This window comes from Vicugna pacos, chromosome 17 (assembly GCF_048564905.1).
Source record: "Vicugna pacos chromosome 17, VicPac4, whole genome shotgun sequence".
NCBI classification, from domain to species: domain Eukaryota; kingdom Metazoa; phylum Chordata; class Mammalia; order Artiodactyla; family Camelidae; genus Vicugna; species Vicugna pacos.
In genome coordinates this window covers 14,888,041-14,906,673 of record NC_133003.1, presented here as the reverse complement: position 1 = coordinate 14,906,673, position 18,633 = coordinate 14,888,041, and the positions used below count along the sequence as shown (strand labels likewise).

The 18,633-nt window shown below is 48.0% G+C and overlaps 1 protein-coding gene across 2 annotated transcripts; it reads right to left on the bottom strand.

Moving 5' to 3' along the window:
* Window positions 1-3,080: 3,080 nt before the first annotated feature.
* Window positions 3,081-13,489, bottom strand: SLC25A38 (solute carrier family 25 member 38). 2 transcript variants are annotated; one of them, XM_006200666.4, is made up of 7 exons: window positions 13,108-13,485; window positions 9,176-9,297; window positions 8,413-8,497; window positions 7,597-7,776; window positions 7,181-7,352; window positions 5,247-5,413; window positions 3,081-3,888 (listed from the first exon to the last, which is right to left on the bottom strand). In XM_006200666.4, exons 1-7 carry the CDS (start codon window positions 13,174-13,176, stop codon window positions 3,766-3,768), a joined length of 918 nt encoding a protein of 305 aa, XP_006200728.2. In that variant the 5' UTR covers window positions 13,177-13,485; the 3' UTR covers window positions 3,081-3,765. The 2 variants fall into 2 exon arrangements, with proteins under 2 accessions (XP_006200728.2, XP_072797143.1); XM_072941042.1 differs by lacking the exon at window positions 5,247-5,413 and having other exon boundaries at window positions 3,081-3,885; window positions 13,108-13,489.
* Window positions 13,490-18,633: the final 5,144 nt, after the last annotated feature.

Below are 18,633 nucleotides of genomic sequence, written 5' to 3'. Positions count from 1 at the left end.
GTTTTTCAGCTACCTAAGCCAGTAATTCCCGAGGAGCAGAGGAGAACTTGGAAGCTGAAAGAACGCTTACAGGTTATGGCATTGAGCCAGCTTTTTTAGAGAGGACGAGGTGACAAAAGCCGATATTTGAGAATCTGAAGTCAGGAGGAAGTTAGAAATGCACACTGCTGGGCCTGGGGGCGTGGAACGAGCACTGCTGTCCAAGATCTCAGCTTTGCAACCCTCCCCACCACCCCAGTCCTTATTGCTAGGTTCTCTGACTTGATTGGGCCCTTAGGAACTGACTCACTCTAATCGTGGTTTGCCTCAAAATTACTTACCCTTTCGAACAGCTGGTGAAAGAATCTCAGGACTTGTTTGAATCTTGATTGAAAATAAGCCAACTGTAAACAATCATTTTTGAGACAAGCAGGGAAACGCGAGTATGGGCTGGGTATTGGATGATAAGCAAAAAAAAAAATTAATTTTTTCAGGTGGGATAATAACGTTGTAGTTATCTAAGAAAAATGTCCGTCATTTTTAGGGATGCATACTGAAGTGTGGAAGGGTGAAATGGCATGATGTCCGGAATCTGCATTTCAAAGCTTCATTAAAGGGAAGGAAAAAGGAGGGGGAGAGGGGAGAGGTGAGCAACAGTGGCTAAATCCTGGTAACTGCTCCACTTGAGTGATGTGAGTGAAGGGGCAATGTGCCATTTACTCTACCCTTGTGATTGTTGGCAGTATTTCATAATATATTGCTGGACATTGAGTGTAACGCAGCTTGAAAGCTTTGCCTCTCTCCTTTTTGCCTCGTGCCTGACTGGGCCTTATCTCCAGCCACCAGAAGACTGTTTACTCCCACAAAGCCCCGCCTCTAAATAATTTGCTTTAAGTCTGAGGCAGCCAAGAATGAATCAATTTTTTAAAAAGGGGGGTGGGGCACCGGGCAATGTTTCCAAAGCGAGCTGAAGCTAGTGAGCCATCTCCTTTCTGAACATGAATACTTGTGGGAGACTGCAGGAGAGGGAAAAACAAATTCTTGGGGCCTGACATATGCAGGCCCCAGGGCCACACGCCTCTGGAGTCAGGGTTTACAAAGGCCAATTTTAGTGCTACCCCATACTCAGAGAAAATGAGACTATTTCCCCAGATGTTAAGATTATTTGTCCCAAAAAGAACAAATAAAGAGCAGGGGTCTCTCGTGGCTGAAATTCACCGACCGTGTAGGTGAGCAAATCTATACTGAGTTGAAGGCCACACCTCTGGGCCTCATCTGAGTCCCTCCCTCCCCTTCCAGGGGCCCCTGGCAGGACCCTCCCTGGCATCAGACTCCAAGATGAGGGTCAGGGGAGTTTGAACCCTCTTCCTCAGAAGCTAAGTTCTCAGGAGGCAGCCACTCCATCCATCATCTGTGTCAATGAGACTTCCCTGCGTTCCTGTCCCACTACCATTTCCAGCCCTCAGTGGTCCCTTGCCCCAGCACAGGGCCTCACACGCACAGGTCACCAAGCACCAGTGGCTTGGGTGCCACTATGAGACTAGGATCCTACTTTGTCCTCTCCCACATTATAATTTTGATTTTAACCTAAAACCTAAAGTATAAACTGAAACTTAATATGTGTGTTATGGGTTGCCTTGTGTCCCCACGAAAGATACGTTAGAGTCCTAACCCCCAGTTCCTAGGAACGTGACCTTATTTGGAAATAGGGTCTTTGGGGATGTAATCAAGATGTCATTCTGGAGTAGGGTGGGCCCTGATCCAATGACTGGTGTTCTTAAAAATAGATGAAAATTTGGACAGAGGGACAGGGAAGAAGGCACTGTGAAGAAAGAGGCAGAGATTGGAGTGATAAATGCCAAGAATTGCCGGCAACCACCAGAAGCTGGAAGAGACAAGGAACCATCCTCCCTGGAGGCTTCGGAGAGCGCATGGCCCTGCAGACACCTTGATCTCAGACTTGAAGGCTCCAGCACTGAAAGAGATTCCATTTCTGTTGTTAGAAACTACCCAGTGTGTGGTAGTTTGTTGTGGCAGCCCTGGGAAAGTAATATAAATGTGCCAGAAACTTCTAGGCATTTAACCCTTTGCCACCACCCTAGGAGGCAGCAAAAATGCCTATCCCTGAGCACCGCCCCGCCCCCCCCCCCCGGTACAATGTCCAATGTGACTAAGTAGGCAGAGAGCCAGGCTTTCAGCCTGGCCCGCCTGGATCACAGCCAATGTTCTTAACTAGGAGACCACACTTACCCCTTCTGCTGTCTGGATAAAATCACGGCCCTTTCTGAAGCTTGAGAGATGATAGAAATTTAGGGTACCTGCTAGCAAGGCTGAAATAAATAAAACAGACAAGTGCTGAGGAGGACTGTGAAGAAATGGGAACACTCATACACTGCTGGCAGGAATGTCACAGGTTGTGGCTACTTTGGAAACAGTCTGGTAGTTTCTCGAATGGATAATTATAGTTACTGCATGATCCAGGAACCCCACTCCTAGGCATACACACAAAATAAATGAAGATATATGTCCACACAAATGACTCGTGTGTGAATGTTCCTACTAGCATTACTCACAAGTACCCAAAAGTGGAAACAATTCAAATAAACAAAGTCAACAGATGAATGGATAAATAAAATATGATCTAGGCATACAACAGATTATTTGGCCATAAAAAAAGGACAGAGTGCTGAACACACCACATTAGGGATGAATCTCAAAAATCTTACACTGAGTGAAAGAGGCCAGACACAAGAGACTTCACATTGTATGACTCCATTTATAGGAATGGTGCAGAAAAGGCAAATTTATAGACAGGAAACAGACCAGTGGCTGCTGGGGCTGGGAACAAGGGGTAATTATAAATCGGAGATCTTATTGGGGGAGTGAATGTTCTCTAAAACTGATTTATGGTGATGGGTGCACCACTCAGTAAAGTTACTAAAAAAAAAAAAATCACAGAATTGTATATTTGGAATGGGTGAATTGTAGGATATGTAAAATAAACCCTATTTTTTAAAATTTTAGGTTTGAGGACCTATACAGGTTAAGAGCCAGCTGGCTTTGACTATACTGTCATTTTAGAACAGAGGCATGACACTATGTAGGTTCTTCCATGATAAAGTGCTTCGCTTTATTTATCACAACTTTAGCTGCAGAGAAAAGCCAGAACAGCTTGGAGTTGACACAGTGCAGGGGCTGAGATCAAGCCATATTACCTGGGCACTGAGAGGCTAGGAAGTCACTGTCCCCCTTCTCCAGAGCCTCTGAGAAGTTGATTAGGAACCAAGTAAGTAGTGACATCTTTTCTTCCTCATCCTAACATCACCTCGGACGCAGCCTTCAGCCTGGTGACAGCGACTCCTCTCTCCCCAGCCCCAGCCTCCCTGCAGGAACTCCTCGGCCCCAGCAGGCGGCCCACGGCTTCCCCGCTGTTGTGATTCTTGCCCAAGAGCAGATCCAAAGAGGCACCGTGGTGAGCGGGTGGCTGAGCGGAGCCCCCCAACGGAGCTCTCTCTGGAAATGTCTTTTCAAGTACCTTGCAGGGTATGCAAACCCTTCTCCTAACTCCCCAGTGTGCTGTCTGTATCTGTGACTCCCCTTCTAGGAGATTCAGAAAGCTTGAGTCAGGCTCCCCCCATCCTCTACCTGAGCTGGGGAACTGAAGGTGACGGCTCTGCCTGGCTCTCCAGATACGACTCTATCTCGCTCCAGGACAGTGAGGTGAAAAGGTCCTTGGCAGAAACCAGGCAGGGCAGCCAATCCCATCTTCGCCCAGTCCTCGCCCGGTCAGGACTTCAGGCCCATCTTGGCCATCATCTCTTCATAGACGGTCCACGCCATGGCTGCCATCAGAGTCCTGCGGAGGGCCCGGGGGACACTGCCTTGAAAGAAGCCACGCAGCCCGTACTCCTAGGAGGAAAATGGACATGGAGACTCTGAAACTAAAGCAGCAATACAGTTATACACCTGGCACGAGAGTGAGGGTCCCTCTCTGTGATACCCCATTTTTATATCTTCCTTTTTAGACTTTTATAAATCATGTCAAGACTATAAATACTGGATCCAAGAAGACAATTAGGCACAGTCGCTAAACTTTTAAAATCTTTTTAGGCTTGCTCTGTCTAGGGGGATCTATTTCTTAGCTGAAAACCTTATATAGGGTTTCTATAAAGTGTCCAGTGGCACAGCTTGTACGGTGCCCAGGCGCCCCAAGCCCCAAGTGGCATATCAAATCCAGACCAAGGTCTGCTTGCCAAGCCCTGGGCCCTGGCTCCAGGAGGAAGGAAAAAAATGCCTTCTTGGCAGTTTGGCTGCCTGGAAGGACGGTCTTTTTTTTTAACCCACTGTATGTTCCTGGTGGCCCTAAGTAAGAATTAAAGACAAAACACCTCATGATCTGGATTGCTCCTTCCTGTTGTTATCATTCTTGCCACTTTCACATATACTGAAGAATCTATTTTCAAACTTCATGAATTTAGGTAAGAGAATAGGAAAGCAAGACACCGAAGAAGTGGGAGGAATACGATCGGATTCACAGACACTGGCTTATATCGAGGGTAAGACAGATACCTGGTGCATATGCCTACACGTTTCCTCTGCTACACAGAAAAACTGAAAGAACTACAGAAAAATCTAAAGATCTAGGGGACAAATTTACCTTGAACAAGAATATCTGATAACAGTACATGCTTCCAAAGGGCCAGCTCGGTGGCTTTTAAATAGGATCTTAGTGTGCTCTACACCTACTGCACTTTATCCTCAATACTACTTGTCTATTTGTGTTACAGCAAAGTCTTAGAAACAAAACAATGTGTTTGTTGTTTTTCTGACTGCATTGCCTCTGACGTCCTTGATTTAAGTTCCTAAGTCCTTCCAGATCACCTGATTCAGCAGGTGTGGGGTAGGGCCCAACAACATGCATGTTAAACAAGTGTCACAGGTTGTCCTGCCTAACGTGGGGCTCCCTTCCTAAACACCACCACCACCAAAAAAGAAAAAAAAAAAAAAAAAAAGAACAAACAAAAAACCCCACAACCATGGATTTTTAGCAGTGATTCTCAACCTTGGAAACACACTGGAATCACTAGGGAACTTAAAATACTGATGCCAAGGGTTCACCTCCCCCAGAGCTTCTAATATGAGCCCAGGATATGACCTGGGAATGGGGATTTTTAAAAGCTCCTTGGGTGATTCTGTTGCGTAAAGGTACTCCTTTAGAGAGACTGCCTTAACCACAATATGAACCAATATTTATCCTAAAGCCTTACTTTGAAAATGAGGGCCACTGCCTGGCCAATCCACCGAAATTTCATTGGGGAGAGCTGCATGTGAGTCTTGATAACATCTGCAGGTTGAGTTACCAGTGAGGCCAGAACACCGGCCAATACCCCACAGCTGAAATTTACAACGGGAACAAAGACTGCACCCAACTGGTCTGAAAGAGGACAAAGGCAACACTCAGTTATAAATAAATCTCATATTCATCAGATAAATACCAATGCCAAGTTGCCCACTAATTCTTCCCAAAAGCTAGAAGGGTCTGGATTCAAACAAGGCTAAGAATTAAAAGTTTAAAGGTATAATTAATCAATGTAAATAGAATAATGGAACTAAAAATTCACCTTTTGACAACCATCAGCATAATAATTGAGGCAAGAATCATTGACTGATGCTAAAATATACGGAAGAACAGGAGGTTTTATATTTATATAAAGTGAGAGGGTCTCCCCAGAGAGATACTTACAAATTACAAAAGAAAAAAACAATTGAATTTTCAGTGGAGAATGAAATGAAATCCAAGTGATAAAAAGTTGACATCACCCACAGTGGGTCAAACAAATATCATATATATGTCATTCCTGATATAAGGCACCAGGGACACCATTTTAGTTACGTGCTTCTCTTGCTAAAAAGGTAAAATCAATTTATTCACTAGAAAACATCAGGTAACCCACACCAAAGTTAAAATAAAAAAAATAAATATTGCTGCAATGTACATTATTGGGAAAACTGGAGAAATTAAGACTATAAATGGGACTCTAGATTAAAGAATTGTATCTATGTGAAGTTTCCTGAATTTGGTAAGATAGTTATGTGCAAACGTCTCTGTTCTTACGAAATACAAGCTGATGTATTTAAGGGCAAAGAGGCATCATGTCTGCAACTTAGTCTTAAACGGTTTGGAAAAAAACAATTATAAATATAGAAAGAGTAATAAAGGGCTACGGAGTTATGTGTACCTTTCTTGTGGCTTTTTGGGGTAAGTTTACAATGATTTCTAAATAGTAATTAGGACTCTAATTTCTAATACTAATTTTAAAGATGGGTCGAGAAGTTGAAAATGTACATCCAAGCTCCGGGACTGCCTTAACTTTCTACGGCAAGATAAGGCTGTGACCTGCAGTGTCCCCCCTCCTGGCGCCTGGGGAGAAGCAGCAAATCTCCCAGAGCGCCCCAACTGCAGCGTAGCACCACAGCCACGATGGTGGCATTCTGGCTTTCCCAACTAAATGGCCTTGGTTGCAATTCCTGGCTCCCATTGTCCAAGGACACCGTGTTGAATGCAGATTCACTCTACCAAGGATGTGTTTCTATCAATGCCTGGCTCTGCTGTAGTGGATGTTTACTGCCTGTTGATTCTGCCCACGTCTTGTGCAGCATGAGTCACCAGTAGGGTGAGTGTGCCAGACTGTCCGAGGTTTGGCATCCTTCTCTCCACCCAAATGGAAGCCTCAAAACAGTAACCAGGAGCCCAGCAAGGCAAGTGAAGATAGTATTTTTCCCCCGGCCCCTAACTCACAGGCATTTCCCAAACTTATCTGATAAGAATCACAGCAAGTGCTTCTTGGAAAATACAGTCTCCCAGGTCTTCTTACCCCAGAGTTTCTGCCTCAGGAGGCCTTGGGTAGGACCTAGATATCTTCACATCAGGCAAATGTGGAGAGCGTTGTCGCAAGGCCTATGCAAAATGTGCTTTATTCCACCCCCTCCCTCACTCAATAATTACATACTACAGCGCTCTGCCTTAATAGACTATCAACTCAAAAGGGCAGGGACCATGTCTATCCCAGCACCGGGCCTCCTGCCTGACGCAGTGCAGATACGGCTCAGTGTCTAAAACTAGGCTCAGGCTCTGGAGCTGCTGGGAACAAAACAGTCTCCTATCGCAGAGAGGTGAGGATGTGACCTCCTTCCAGCCCACCTTCGTGGAGCACGATGTTTTTGGTCTGGTTGTAAAACATCAGGTAGATTCCAGAAAAGGGGGCGTCACGGAGGAGTGTTGCCGTCAGACCACTGAAGAGGCCCCGGTACCCCTCGCTGAGATAGATGCTCCGCAGGGCCGCGTAGATGCTCTCGTAGCCGTACCGCCCGCTCTGCAAAGGAAGCTCAGAACCAGCCTTGGGTTTGTGCCCTGAACCAAGCCCACCTCCAGGGACATCACCAGTGCACTGGGGGCTCCAATTCATAGGTAGCTTGGCCGGACTACCCAGATGGGCTCTCCGACCACATCGGCCTCTATGTTAGGTTGTAATCGGGAGCTGGCATCAGTGGCCACATGACTCAAGAGCCCAGAGCCTCTGTCTGCCCACTCTGAGGACCTGAAGTTGTCAAACTCACCTCGAAGCGTGTCTTGACCACAGTGATGGGCGACATGCAGACCCCTGCAACTGAGCGAGAGCCCACCCCTAGGATGACCGACTCCAGGGCCGTGGGTGGGTGGCCTCGCAGGAAGTACTGCTTTGAAGAGTAGAGGGTGCCAAAGTAGATTCCCACGCCAGGGACACATCTCACGATGGACTGCAGACAAAGTCGAGGGAAAGGAATCAAAGACCCACATGTAAGATACTGTCTGAGCTAGGATTTCCCAAAAGAAGACCCAGGATTTGCATGAAATAATTGATCTGAGGTGTGGAGGAGCAACAATGGGAGAGTGGGGAATTGAGGTGGGAGAGAAGGCAGCCAACACGGGGTGTGTTATCTAACCGGTTACTGCCATGGGCAACTGAATTCTTTGGGGGAAACTCTGGAAATAGGTGCAGGGCACACCTCAGTTATCCCTCCACCTGAGGAGGGAAGTTAGGTTTTAAATATCAGGTCAAGGGCTGCTGTGGGCCTGGCGTGAGCATCAACTCCCTGGCATTTCCAGCAAAGTGAGTTCTTAAGACCAGAAGAAGGCTTTGGGCAGAGAACTGCAGGTGTGGAGGCCCTGGGGGGTCAGGGCAAGGATCTGCTGACGGGGGGCTCTCAGGACTTGCTGCTGCACTGAGAAGTCCCGCCCAGGGCACACGGCATGATACCTCCCAGAGCCCTCAAGTGGAAGTCAGCGACAGTAAGCGAGCCGGGCAGGAAGGCCACTGCTACAGGAGGTGGATGAGAGTGGGCTGGTTATTGGCGGGGTTGGGGGTGGAAGATCAGACCCAAAAGGCAGCTTACAGGGGCCATCCCTTTCCAAAGGCCCAATAGACTCTCCGTGCGAACCACATTTAAGAGCACAGCCAACATCCCAACGCGTCTGGATCTGAAAGCAGACAAAACAGAGGCAAGGAAGGAGAAACCACTTAGACCACGTCCTCATTAAAGAACGCTCCACTCAAAGACTTCTCGGCATGGACTCTTTTAGAACACTTAAGGATCTCTACAAGAATCTCTCTTGGAGTTACTGAGCTCCTGCGCGTTCACGATGTGGCACATACATGATCGCCTGTCCATTCGCACTGCGAACCACAGGATGACCTCCCATTTGACCCATGTTCTCACAGTGCTGAGCCCAATGAGGGGGCGCACAAGGGACACTCAGCACTCAGGCTACTTCCAGAAACCCACCCACTCCTTGTGCCAGGCAGCACAGTTATGATGTCACAGGCTAGCACCGCAAATGTCACCAAGGCAGATCCCAGGAAGTTACTCAGGGAAGGACCCCACTTAATCAACAAGATATATGTCAGATATATACAAGATATACAAGATATGTCAGATATATACAGAGTGTATGTGTATGTATGTGTGTACATCTATATATACACACATACAGACACATACCAGACACATGAGAGGTGGGCTTGGCCTGGATTTCTCTGTGAGCATCCAACAGAATGGAAGCTGACTCAACACAGTAAAGATGCTCCTGTGTCTGAGAGAAGTTGTTGAAACAGGGTCCTCAATGCAATGGTGGGGTTGGGGGAGCAGCAGGCTTTACCCATGAGCTGCGGGCTGGAGAGTCTGCAGGCGCGTTTTGAGAAGATCCAGAGGTTGGAAGAGGAGGGTAGAGCAGGTCCCACTGATGGAGCCGCACAGGAAGGCTTTGATCACTGGCTGCAACTGCAGGACAAGAGAACGCTGTGTCAGCAGCTTTGCCCCACCTTTGTGCACACCTGGACCAGGCAATTCCTTTCTAAGGATCTCCTGGAGGCCCCCAGGATTATCTTCACACTTCAGAGAAGGGGTAATTGTGGCTGGGAATTAACAGTGTTGGATTGTTGTTGAGAACATGGGAGACTGCAGGAGGTATCTCTCTGGTTTACTGACAACAGCTTTGATAATTCTTGATAATGAAAAACTTACTGTTAATAACATTGCTCCTACTGAACAACATGCCTATTTCCATCTGCAAATCATGCCACTGACCACACTTCCCCATTAGTCCTAATGGTAAATTATTGGCCAACCTCTAATCGTCACAAGAGCAAAATCAGTTGAACAGTGTTTTGACTCTGAACTGCTGGTTTCAGTTTCCCTCGGTTGTAAACCTGTAGATTACTTACAAGAGTTAAGACAAAGGAAGTGAAACCATTAAGTAAGCAGGTGCAACGTGTAACGGAATGTGTCACTTCCTGTAAAACCCATAAATTTCCTTAATTTAAAACTTTCCCTTCTCTTACATTCATTCATCTGGCAGGGACCTCAACAGATCGCAGGGGCACCGTAGGCCAGCAGCCACTCCTGGGTTGGCTGGTTGTTCTTTAAGCCAGAAGAGTCACATACACACACTGGTGAATTTAGAAGCACCATCTAGAAAGGCAGGACTCCCTCGTAGACTAATTGTACTTCCCCCAAGCACTCTCCGGAGGCTTCACAGCATGCCCTGGAATCCAGACTCAGTCAAAGGGTTGTGTAAAGGCGCTCTAAAAACTCCATGCAGGAAAGAAAAGCACTCTTTTCCAAAGGCGCCCATCCAAAAAGATCTTCTCCCTCCTCATTAAATGGCACCTGCACTATTACTTCTTCATAAATGGCACACTGTTGTCCTAAAACGCTACTAAGATAAATACAAAGTTGCCTGTTAAACACATCACGGAACTACCTACTGAGAACCAAAATGTTTGTAATCTGTGCAATTTGTTTCACAGAGAAAAGAGATTATTTCACCTTCCACCAAAACGCAAGTCTCAAATTATAACTGGAATTCCTTAAAAGGACTGAGTAAGTTCAGATAATAAAATACTGGCACTTATAACCACGTTCAAATAGCTTTTAAAGCACCAAAGTGGGTAGAATGGTTAAGACAGCAAGTGCAACCAAGCAAGATGAGTATACTTCATCACGCGTGTCAGAAAGCAGCTCCCTCTCCCCCAAGGAGAGGCTTTTGCTAAGCTGTATTCCCATGAGTTTTGTTTCTCAGCCTCATCCTAGACTTTGTAGCTTCAGTGAGCTCTTCTTCCCTGCACACTCAGCCTCGTACTTCCATCGGCATCTTCTCCTTTGCCTGGAAACAAGCTTGAAAGCCCTCCCCGCCACCCCACCCCACCGCCCCACATCTTCCAGCCTGATGCCCCTCTCCATTAGTGACTGCTCAGGTCCCCAGAACTTGCCATCCTGCTAAAGCCCCTCCACTAAGGCTGCCACTAGCGCTCACCAAGGACCCGCCACATCCCAGGACCCCTTTCCCATCCTTGGTCTTCTCTTACTTGGCCTCTCTGGTGCATCTGAAACAGGTGATTGTTGCTCCTGTCTTTTTGGTTTCTCTCTCCTCTTCTGGCTGCCCTTCTAAGTCTCCTTTTCATCAGCCCACAGACGTTGCTGTTTCTCTTATCTCCCATAGCAGCAGCCTCTCAGGGCACCCCCACCCCCACGCCACACTTTACACACTGGGGCCAGCAACGCCCACACCTCCAGGCCAGTCTCTCTCCAGACTGTTATCCCCACACCTCCTCCATCTCCCCTCGCATGGCCTGCATGCATCTCAGACTCAATGTCCAAAATGGAAACTTGGTCAGCAGGTCTCCACAGGCTTGCTTGCCCCTTCTTCAGTCCACACTTAGATATTCCAGCAGGACATTTGGGAGACAAATAAGACTCCTCTGTCTACCTCCTGGGTCATGACCAACTCCTGCTGATGACCCCTCTTGCTTCCTGGAGCCAGCCCTGCACTGATCCATCCTGGTGGCTTTCTTGGGGGTCTCCAGAATCAGCAGTGCCAACCCACCCTACCAGAGCAACACAGGGTGAGACATCCAGATACACCAGCTCAGGTTCCACAGATGCTTAACAGTCAAGAATGAATGAATCACACATGTAACAGGAAATCTGCACTTGGCTCTCCGTCCAGCACAATTCCACAGGATAAAGCTTAGTGGGACCTGCATGCCCCTAAGCATCGCTAGACAGGAAATCTCCCCCAAGACCCTCCAGACCTTTGCTCTGGTGAGGCTGTAGGAATGATCTGCAGTTATAGCTTCTAAGCAGTTCTCTTTGCTGCTTCCCCAGGGCTCTCACGGGTATTGTATGGAACTTGTTTTAAGCACCCACTCACACCGCAATACACACACACTACACCCTTCCCCAGTGCAGGAACTATCTTCTTTATGTTTTTATTTTCACAACACCTTGCTTGGACACATTATTGGCTCAAAAGATATTTGTGGAATACATGAATATAGCCCATAACTTTTTTAACTTTGTAATTTTTCAGGTCTATCAGCATAGAGAAGATGCTAAATATATACCAGCAGTATAGATTAACCTCTAACAGTTAAAAAAAAAAGCAACATATTTATTAAAAAAAACAAACAAACAGAATTCACACTTTTCATTTTGAATAGTCTTAAGATATTGTCAATGGTGGATGGCACATTCTTTAAGGGCATGTATGCTTTTTTTTTCCTAAGCAGCCCAAAGTTATTCAAGGTAAATGAAACCAGTTAATACAGTTGTTTTGGGTTTTTTGTTGTTGTTGTTTTGAGGAGTAGGGAGGGCAAAAACAACCAAATAATACAGATACATATAGGCAATAAGTAGCATTTATATAGTTAGCAAACATGCTCCACAAGCAACTACTACTCCTTTTTAAAAATCTAAATCCTAAATCCAATTCAGATCAATCTAGAGGCCTGAGTTGGAAGGCTCAGCTGAAGGACACATTCAAAGATGTAAACGTAGAGTGGCTGCTGAGACCTCTTAAGCAAAAACAAAGACAAAACAAAAACACATCCCATTCTGCTCCAGCCCCTGGCGCAATTGGACGGTAACCTTGACCTCAGGGAGAAAAGCAGCTGATGCCAACTGGTCCTCCCTGCCTAAGGCCAAGCCGCATTCCCACCCACCGCTAGCAGCGGCTCAGCCGGACCATCCTCCGGGACCGCCTGCCCAGCCCCGCCTCCGTCTCCACCAATAGCAGCCCCGCAGCGTGACCACGGCAGCCAATCCAGACGCGGGAGGGGCGTGGTTCCGCGGTGCAGACCAACCGCCCGGATTCCCGGCTGGTGGGGAGAATGTGGACACCCAGAGGAAACTCGTCCTGCCCGCGGGCGCTGTGCTGTCCCCAACACACCTCGCTCGAGCACTAACCGCTTCCCAGGCTTTGCACTATCATCCGGCTTTGCAATGGTCCAAATATCTACCTAGGCGTCCTCCCACCGGTCATTCTAGGCATCCAACTCAAAGCAACGTCCCGGAGCGTTACCTTTGCTTGCCTATCCCAAGGACTGGGTTGGAGTTCCTCTCCTTCCTCCCTCCCCCCTTTCAATCCCTTTAGTCAAACTCCAGCTCTGCCGCCACGTCCCCAACCGTTTATGTGCGCACCCGGGACACAGAAAAGGTTCCTCTAGGGACGCTGACCCTCGGCAACCTTCCGAATTTCCCTGCCAGAGCCTGCGGTCCCGGGACCCCTGCCTTCCCTTCCCTGCAGTTTACCATAAGCGTTTCCACCCTGTCTCCGACATCTTGAGACTGCAGCAGCGCCGGGCGTGACTTCTGAATCATTGGAGGGGAGGCCTGCGGATGCACTGAGCTCGGGGTGCTGTCGGTGGGAGCTCAGACCCGGCCCTGGCGATGGCAGTAGCCGGGCGACGCGTTCTAAGGCGGGGGGCTTTTTGCGGTCTGCGCGGGTCGCGGGGGTCTGGTCCTGCGCGCCCACCGCCCTTGCGTGGCTCGGGGCGCCGCTCTTCACTCGCTCTGCAGAATCCGCGGCTCCGCTGCCCGGCCCATTCTGACCGATCGCAGGTTTCAGAGACTTGAGACTATTAGACAGGGTGCATCCGGGGGTGGAGAAAGCCGGAGGAACTAGATAGAACGGCGGGATTTAGCTTCCGGGGTGGACGCTGGTCGCGAGCCGCTGAGAGTGTGCTCCTTAGTGCCACCTCGTGAAGACATCCGGAACTGCAGGATCCGCCGCCGCCCGGCGCCCGGAGTTTAATGGGGCATCTGCACGGATTTACGCTTCTCTGAGTGCCACGTTTGCACAGTTACAGTCGAGACTTGCTCTGCACAATACGGTAACCAGTAGCCAACTGTGGCAACTGAGCACTTGAAATGTGGCCAGTGTGCACTTGAAACGTGGCTAGTGTGACTGAAGACCAGACTTGTAAACTCTATTTAATTTGAACTAATTTGTATTAAAAACCGAAGCAGTGTGGAATATTTTTCCGGTAAACACGACTCTTATTATTGTGGCGAGACCCACAATTCCCTTTAAAAGCTGAGAATTTCGCTTCGGAAATACGCTGTAAGTTATCCACATACCAGATTTCTCAGACACAGCAGTAAAGTAAAAATAATCTCATGAATCATTTTTACATTATGCCATGTTGAAATGGTATTTTGGAGAAGTAATTATTAAAATTAACTGTACTTCTTTTACATTTTTAATATGGCTGCTAGAACATTTAAGTACACTAGCAACTCGAACTGCTTTTCTATTGGACAGCACTGGTTTAGATGGTTAAGTTTATGGTTTTATCTCTCATCTGGACTCTGTCAATAAACTTTTTGGTCTCCCAACGCCTCGTTACTTCTGTCTGGCTGACCCATGGAACACTATTCCTGCTGGGATCCTGACACTCTTGTTGGAAAAGGCAGGCACACACCTTCAGTGGCCCTGGTTATCTGCAGAATCAAGTCCAGACTTTTCATAGTTACAGCCTTCACTTTTCCCACCACCCAGGAAATCTAGGTCAGGAAAGAAACTGATGATTCAAGGAGCAAGATGCTGTTTTTTTAAGGCTTAAATTCCTGTGCTACTGAGGCACAAGGAACAGGCAAGAAAGTGGACTCTTTATTGCCAGTGAGGATTAAGCAAAGCACAAACATTAAGAATATATATACAAACCTGCCCAGTGAGTGTTGTATACTTTGCTACCCCCTGTTCTAAACTGCAGGGCTCACTGCCTTTGTGCAATGTTGAACTAAGCTGAAACTTCTTCTTAAAGGAAGACCTACTTTTCTTCCCCCATAGGGCAAGAATTCCTACTTACGAGAAATAATGGCTTGGTGTATTTTAGATGCTGTTCTTGGCCACCCTGGGGGTGAGGGCAGAGATGGGACCCAGTGTGACAGCCTGCTGCCCACTGCCCCACCCTTGACAGGTATGTTGGCTTGACTCCAGGCTCAGAAGAAATGGACTGGCTTTCATAGGCAGTTGGTGTCTGCCAGGTTTTCCTCCTCTTTGTCTGTTCCTGCACAGTCACAACCCTGGAGTCCAGAGTGCCCCCATCCTCTCAGTCCTCTCTATGTCCGTGGGGATGCAGAGATATATAAGATCACATGAAAGGAGCATTACCCATCAGCGATGAGTGAGGGTTTTGGAGCAGGACTTACTGAACGGCAGAACTTGGAGGAGTGAGTTTAAAAATAAAGGAAAACTATCCAGTGAAAACACTGTGTGTGACTTCAGTTCCAAACAAGGTCATTAACATCAGGCAAGGCTTCCCTGACTTGTTTGCAGTTGGTGGAAGGTGATTTTGCTTCTACGACCTTACTCCTGCAGTCACACATTGGGTCCCTCAAACCCACTCTGGCCCTTTTTCTCTTTTCTGAGTGTGGGTGTGAACATTACATGATGTTTCCCCATCCCAGTGACTGTAGACAATCTCTATCCAGGAGGAAGTTCACATATGTCAATTTAGATACATGACCCCTCTTAAAGCTTTACTCACAACAGCCTTTGACATCTTTCCACCATCTGAGGAGAGGGCTGGCGTAAACGCTGGATGCTGGAAATGAATGGGAGAGACAGAACCTGGGCTCCAAAGGAGGCTTTGGGTTCAAGCCGTCCGGGGCCGGAGGACAGTGCCAGGCACCTGTGTCACTACATTTGGAAGAAGATGGTGGGAGACTGAGGAGCATGCCAATGAACGCCCCCCGCCCCCATGCTTCCAGGAAAACCAGTTCAGGGAGACCTTTCCCGTCTGTGTGGAGCCCGAGCTGCTTCTGGAAATATCTAAATTCCCTCTGTTGTTGTCAAAGCAATGAGCCCACCTTTGCCTTTTGGAAGCCAGTAGGGGGTCAGGAGGGGAGATACCTGCCCCCTCCACTGCACAACCCCCACCCCTCCATCTTCATGAGCCTCTTCATGCCAGGCAGCCTCCCAGACAGAAGAATGGCTGTGTTATCATGGCCTCTAACCTATAATGGTAGAGGCTCCTCTCCTCTCTGTTTTAATCCTCTCGCCCCTAACATGCAGCCTTAAGAGTCTCCCAGGGCAGGCACCGCCCTCAGTGCAGCAGTGAGAGAAGTCATCCTCTGTGCTTCATCACAAAGGTGGGCACAAACGGCGGGAAAACACGCAGTCTAGTGGAGTCACCAGAAGCTTCGGCAAAGAGGATGGTGCTGTTGCAGCTGTGGGCTTCGCAAGCAAGAAATACCTTTCCTCCTTCCGTGCCAGTGACCTTGGCCTCCAGCCTCACCACTGAGCGGAGAAGAAGCGGCTGGGAGAGGGCAGGGGGGGAAAGAATGGGTTGGCGGGCTGGTCTCCGAGAAGCGGGTGGACGCCTCCGTTGGGGGAAGACTGTCAGCGTGGGGGCCCTGGGATTCCACTCCAAGGGCCGAGGCGTCAGGGGCTGTGGAAGAAAGAGACCGTAAAGCAAGTCCAGGCTATGTGGCATTTAGTGTTTTATCATCATATGGAAGCCAGGAGCCACTCCACCAGCATCGGGACAAACCACTTCCCCACCCTCTAGGAAGATCAAGCTCCTCTTGTTTTCCTGTCATCTTCCCAGTGAGGAAACATACACTACATCTGGGCTGAAAGTTCATAAACATAAGCCCATGGTTCTCCCAGCTCTGGATGGGTTTGTCTTGCCCTCACTGGTGAGCAGGACCCACTTACGCTTTGCCTGATACCAAATAGCTCTCCCCACCTGAGGAAGGTTTCCTTCATCTGTAGCAGAATGGCTCTCCGTGTAAACAAGTATTCCTCTCGTGGCAGTGAGTTTCATGTGTCTGTTTGACCTGGCTGTAATCCCCAGCTATTCAATGAACATGAATCTAAGAGTTGCTGTAAAGGTGTTGTGTAGATATGGTTATCATCCACAATCCGTTCACTTAATTTTTCTTCATTGAAGTAGAGTCAATTTGCAGTGTTGTGTTAATTTCTGGTGTACAGCATAGTGATCATTTATACACACATGTATGTCAGTTCTCTTTAAGTAAAGGAGAGTATCTTAAATAATCTGGTTTGGCCTAATCTAAACAGTCGAAAGTCCTTAAGAACAAGACTGAGGCTTCCCTGAAGAAGAAGAAATTTTGCCTCAAGACGGCAGCTTCAGTTCCTGCCCAAGAGTTTCCAGCCTGATGGCCCACCCTATAGACTTTGGGCTGTCCTCACAACTGCATAAGCCAATTCCTTGAAATAAATCTCTCTCTATATGTATGTTAATGTATTAATATTACATATAATCACTATATTGATTAATATATTAATATAATCTTTTATATGTGTTATACACACACACACACACACACAGAGGCAAGGAAACAGACCTCCTGAAGGTGAGGGTCGTGGTCCCTGTAAAGACTGCATTGGCACTGTTGTACGCCATGGTGTCTCTCCAGGTCCCCAGAGCACCACCCTGGGTAATCCCATAGGGCCAGACGAGGGAAGAAAGGGAAAGAAAGAGTCGCCCAGGATTCTGCTCCGCAGGGCCAGGTTCCAGTGAGGTGAAAGGCTGGAGGCTTCCCTGCAATCCAGGACCAGACTCTTACATTGCTCAGGGTAGAGCAGAGAAGTAAGAGCCAAACAAATACAGGGGAGACGAGCAGTGCTGTCTGAAGTGAGTTGCATCTGCTTAGAAGAGAATAAAATAAAAGTAGCAGAAGAACCCCTTTTCCCCCCACCAGCCCCAACCACAAATTCTGGTGAGTCTTGTGTTCCCTCCTGGGTTGGTCTCAGGTGGAACTAGAATAGTGCAGTGAAAACAGCATGGGTTTGCAGGCAGAGACCTAACTCTACATCCCACATTTCTAGCCATGCGACCTTAGTCACGGGACCACTTGGGGCATCTATTTCTTCACCTATAAGACAGGATCAAGGAAAATCTCCTAAGAATTTTTGTGAGCATTAAATTAACACAGCTGAAGCTCCACATATTGGGTCTAGCATATACTAGCCACTGCACAAGAATAGTTCTTCCCCCCTTTCATTTCTAATGTTCACTGCTTACCCCTCTGCCATTTAGGAGATGCAGGATTAGTCCCTAACAAGGTGAGGCCACACCTCATGTGGGTAGAGAATAAGGGTTATGCTCCTCTGGGCTGCAGTAACAAAGAACCTGCTGAAGGCAGCCATGGACCTGCCAGCTGGCCTCTCACCTTCTCATGCCCCTGGCTCTTTGATCAAGAAAAAGCCCATTTGAGCTGCTGGCTAAGATGGTCCTCCATGCCTCAGCCAGGCAGCCCATCCAGGAGGGGCAACAAGCAGATGCACTTCTTCCCCGAGTCGTTGTGGCAGATGACATACTCAAAGCCGAGTCTCTCCATCTCTGTGATCTGGAGAAAGAGACAGGCATCTTCTGCCTTTTGGACTAGAGACAAGAGCTGAGTCGGTGAGAAAGACCTCGGGGCGGGGCAGGGCGGGGCAGGTCTCCAGGGCTGAAAGCACCTGTCCAGAGGAGGTCCTCAGGAAAACCCACTGCCCTCAGCTTCCTATCTGTGCCGCCCAGAATTGCCCCATAAACCTCTGAAGGGGAAGAGCAGTTTCCAATAAGGGGGTGGGATCCGCAGTGGGAGGGACGGCGAAGAGGAGTAAACCACTGTGAATTCAGGGTTCCCCTGTCCTATCGACTGAATCACAAATACTAATCTGACCGTGGCAGATTGAGGAATTAGCAGGCAAAAATCCTTTCTGTAAAATAAGTAGGTATGTCCCCTCTCACTCCCAGAGGTCTGAGATTTAAGGGAGATCATCTGTACGGTATGACCTCCAAGGGAAATGCAGAGAGTTTA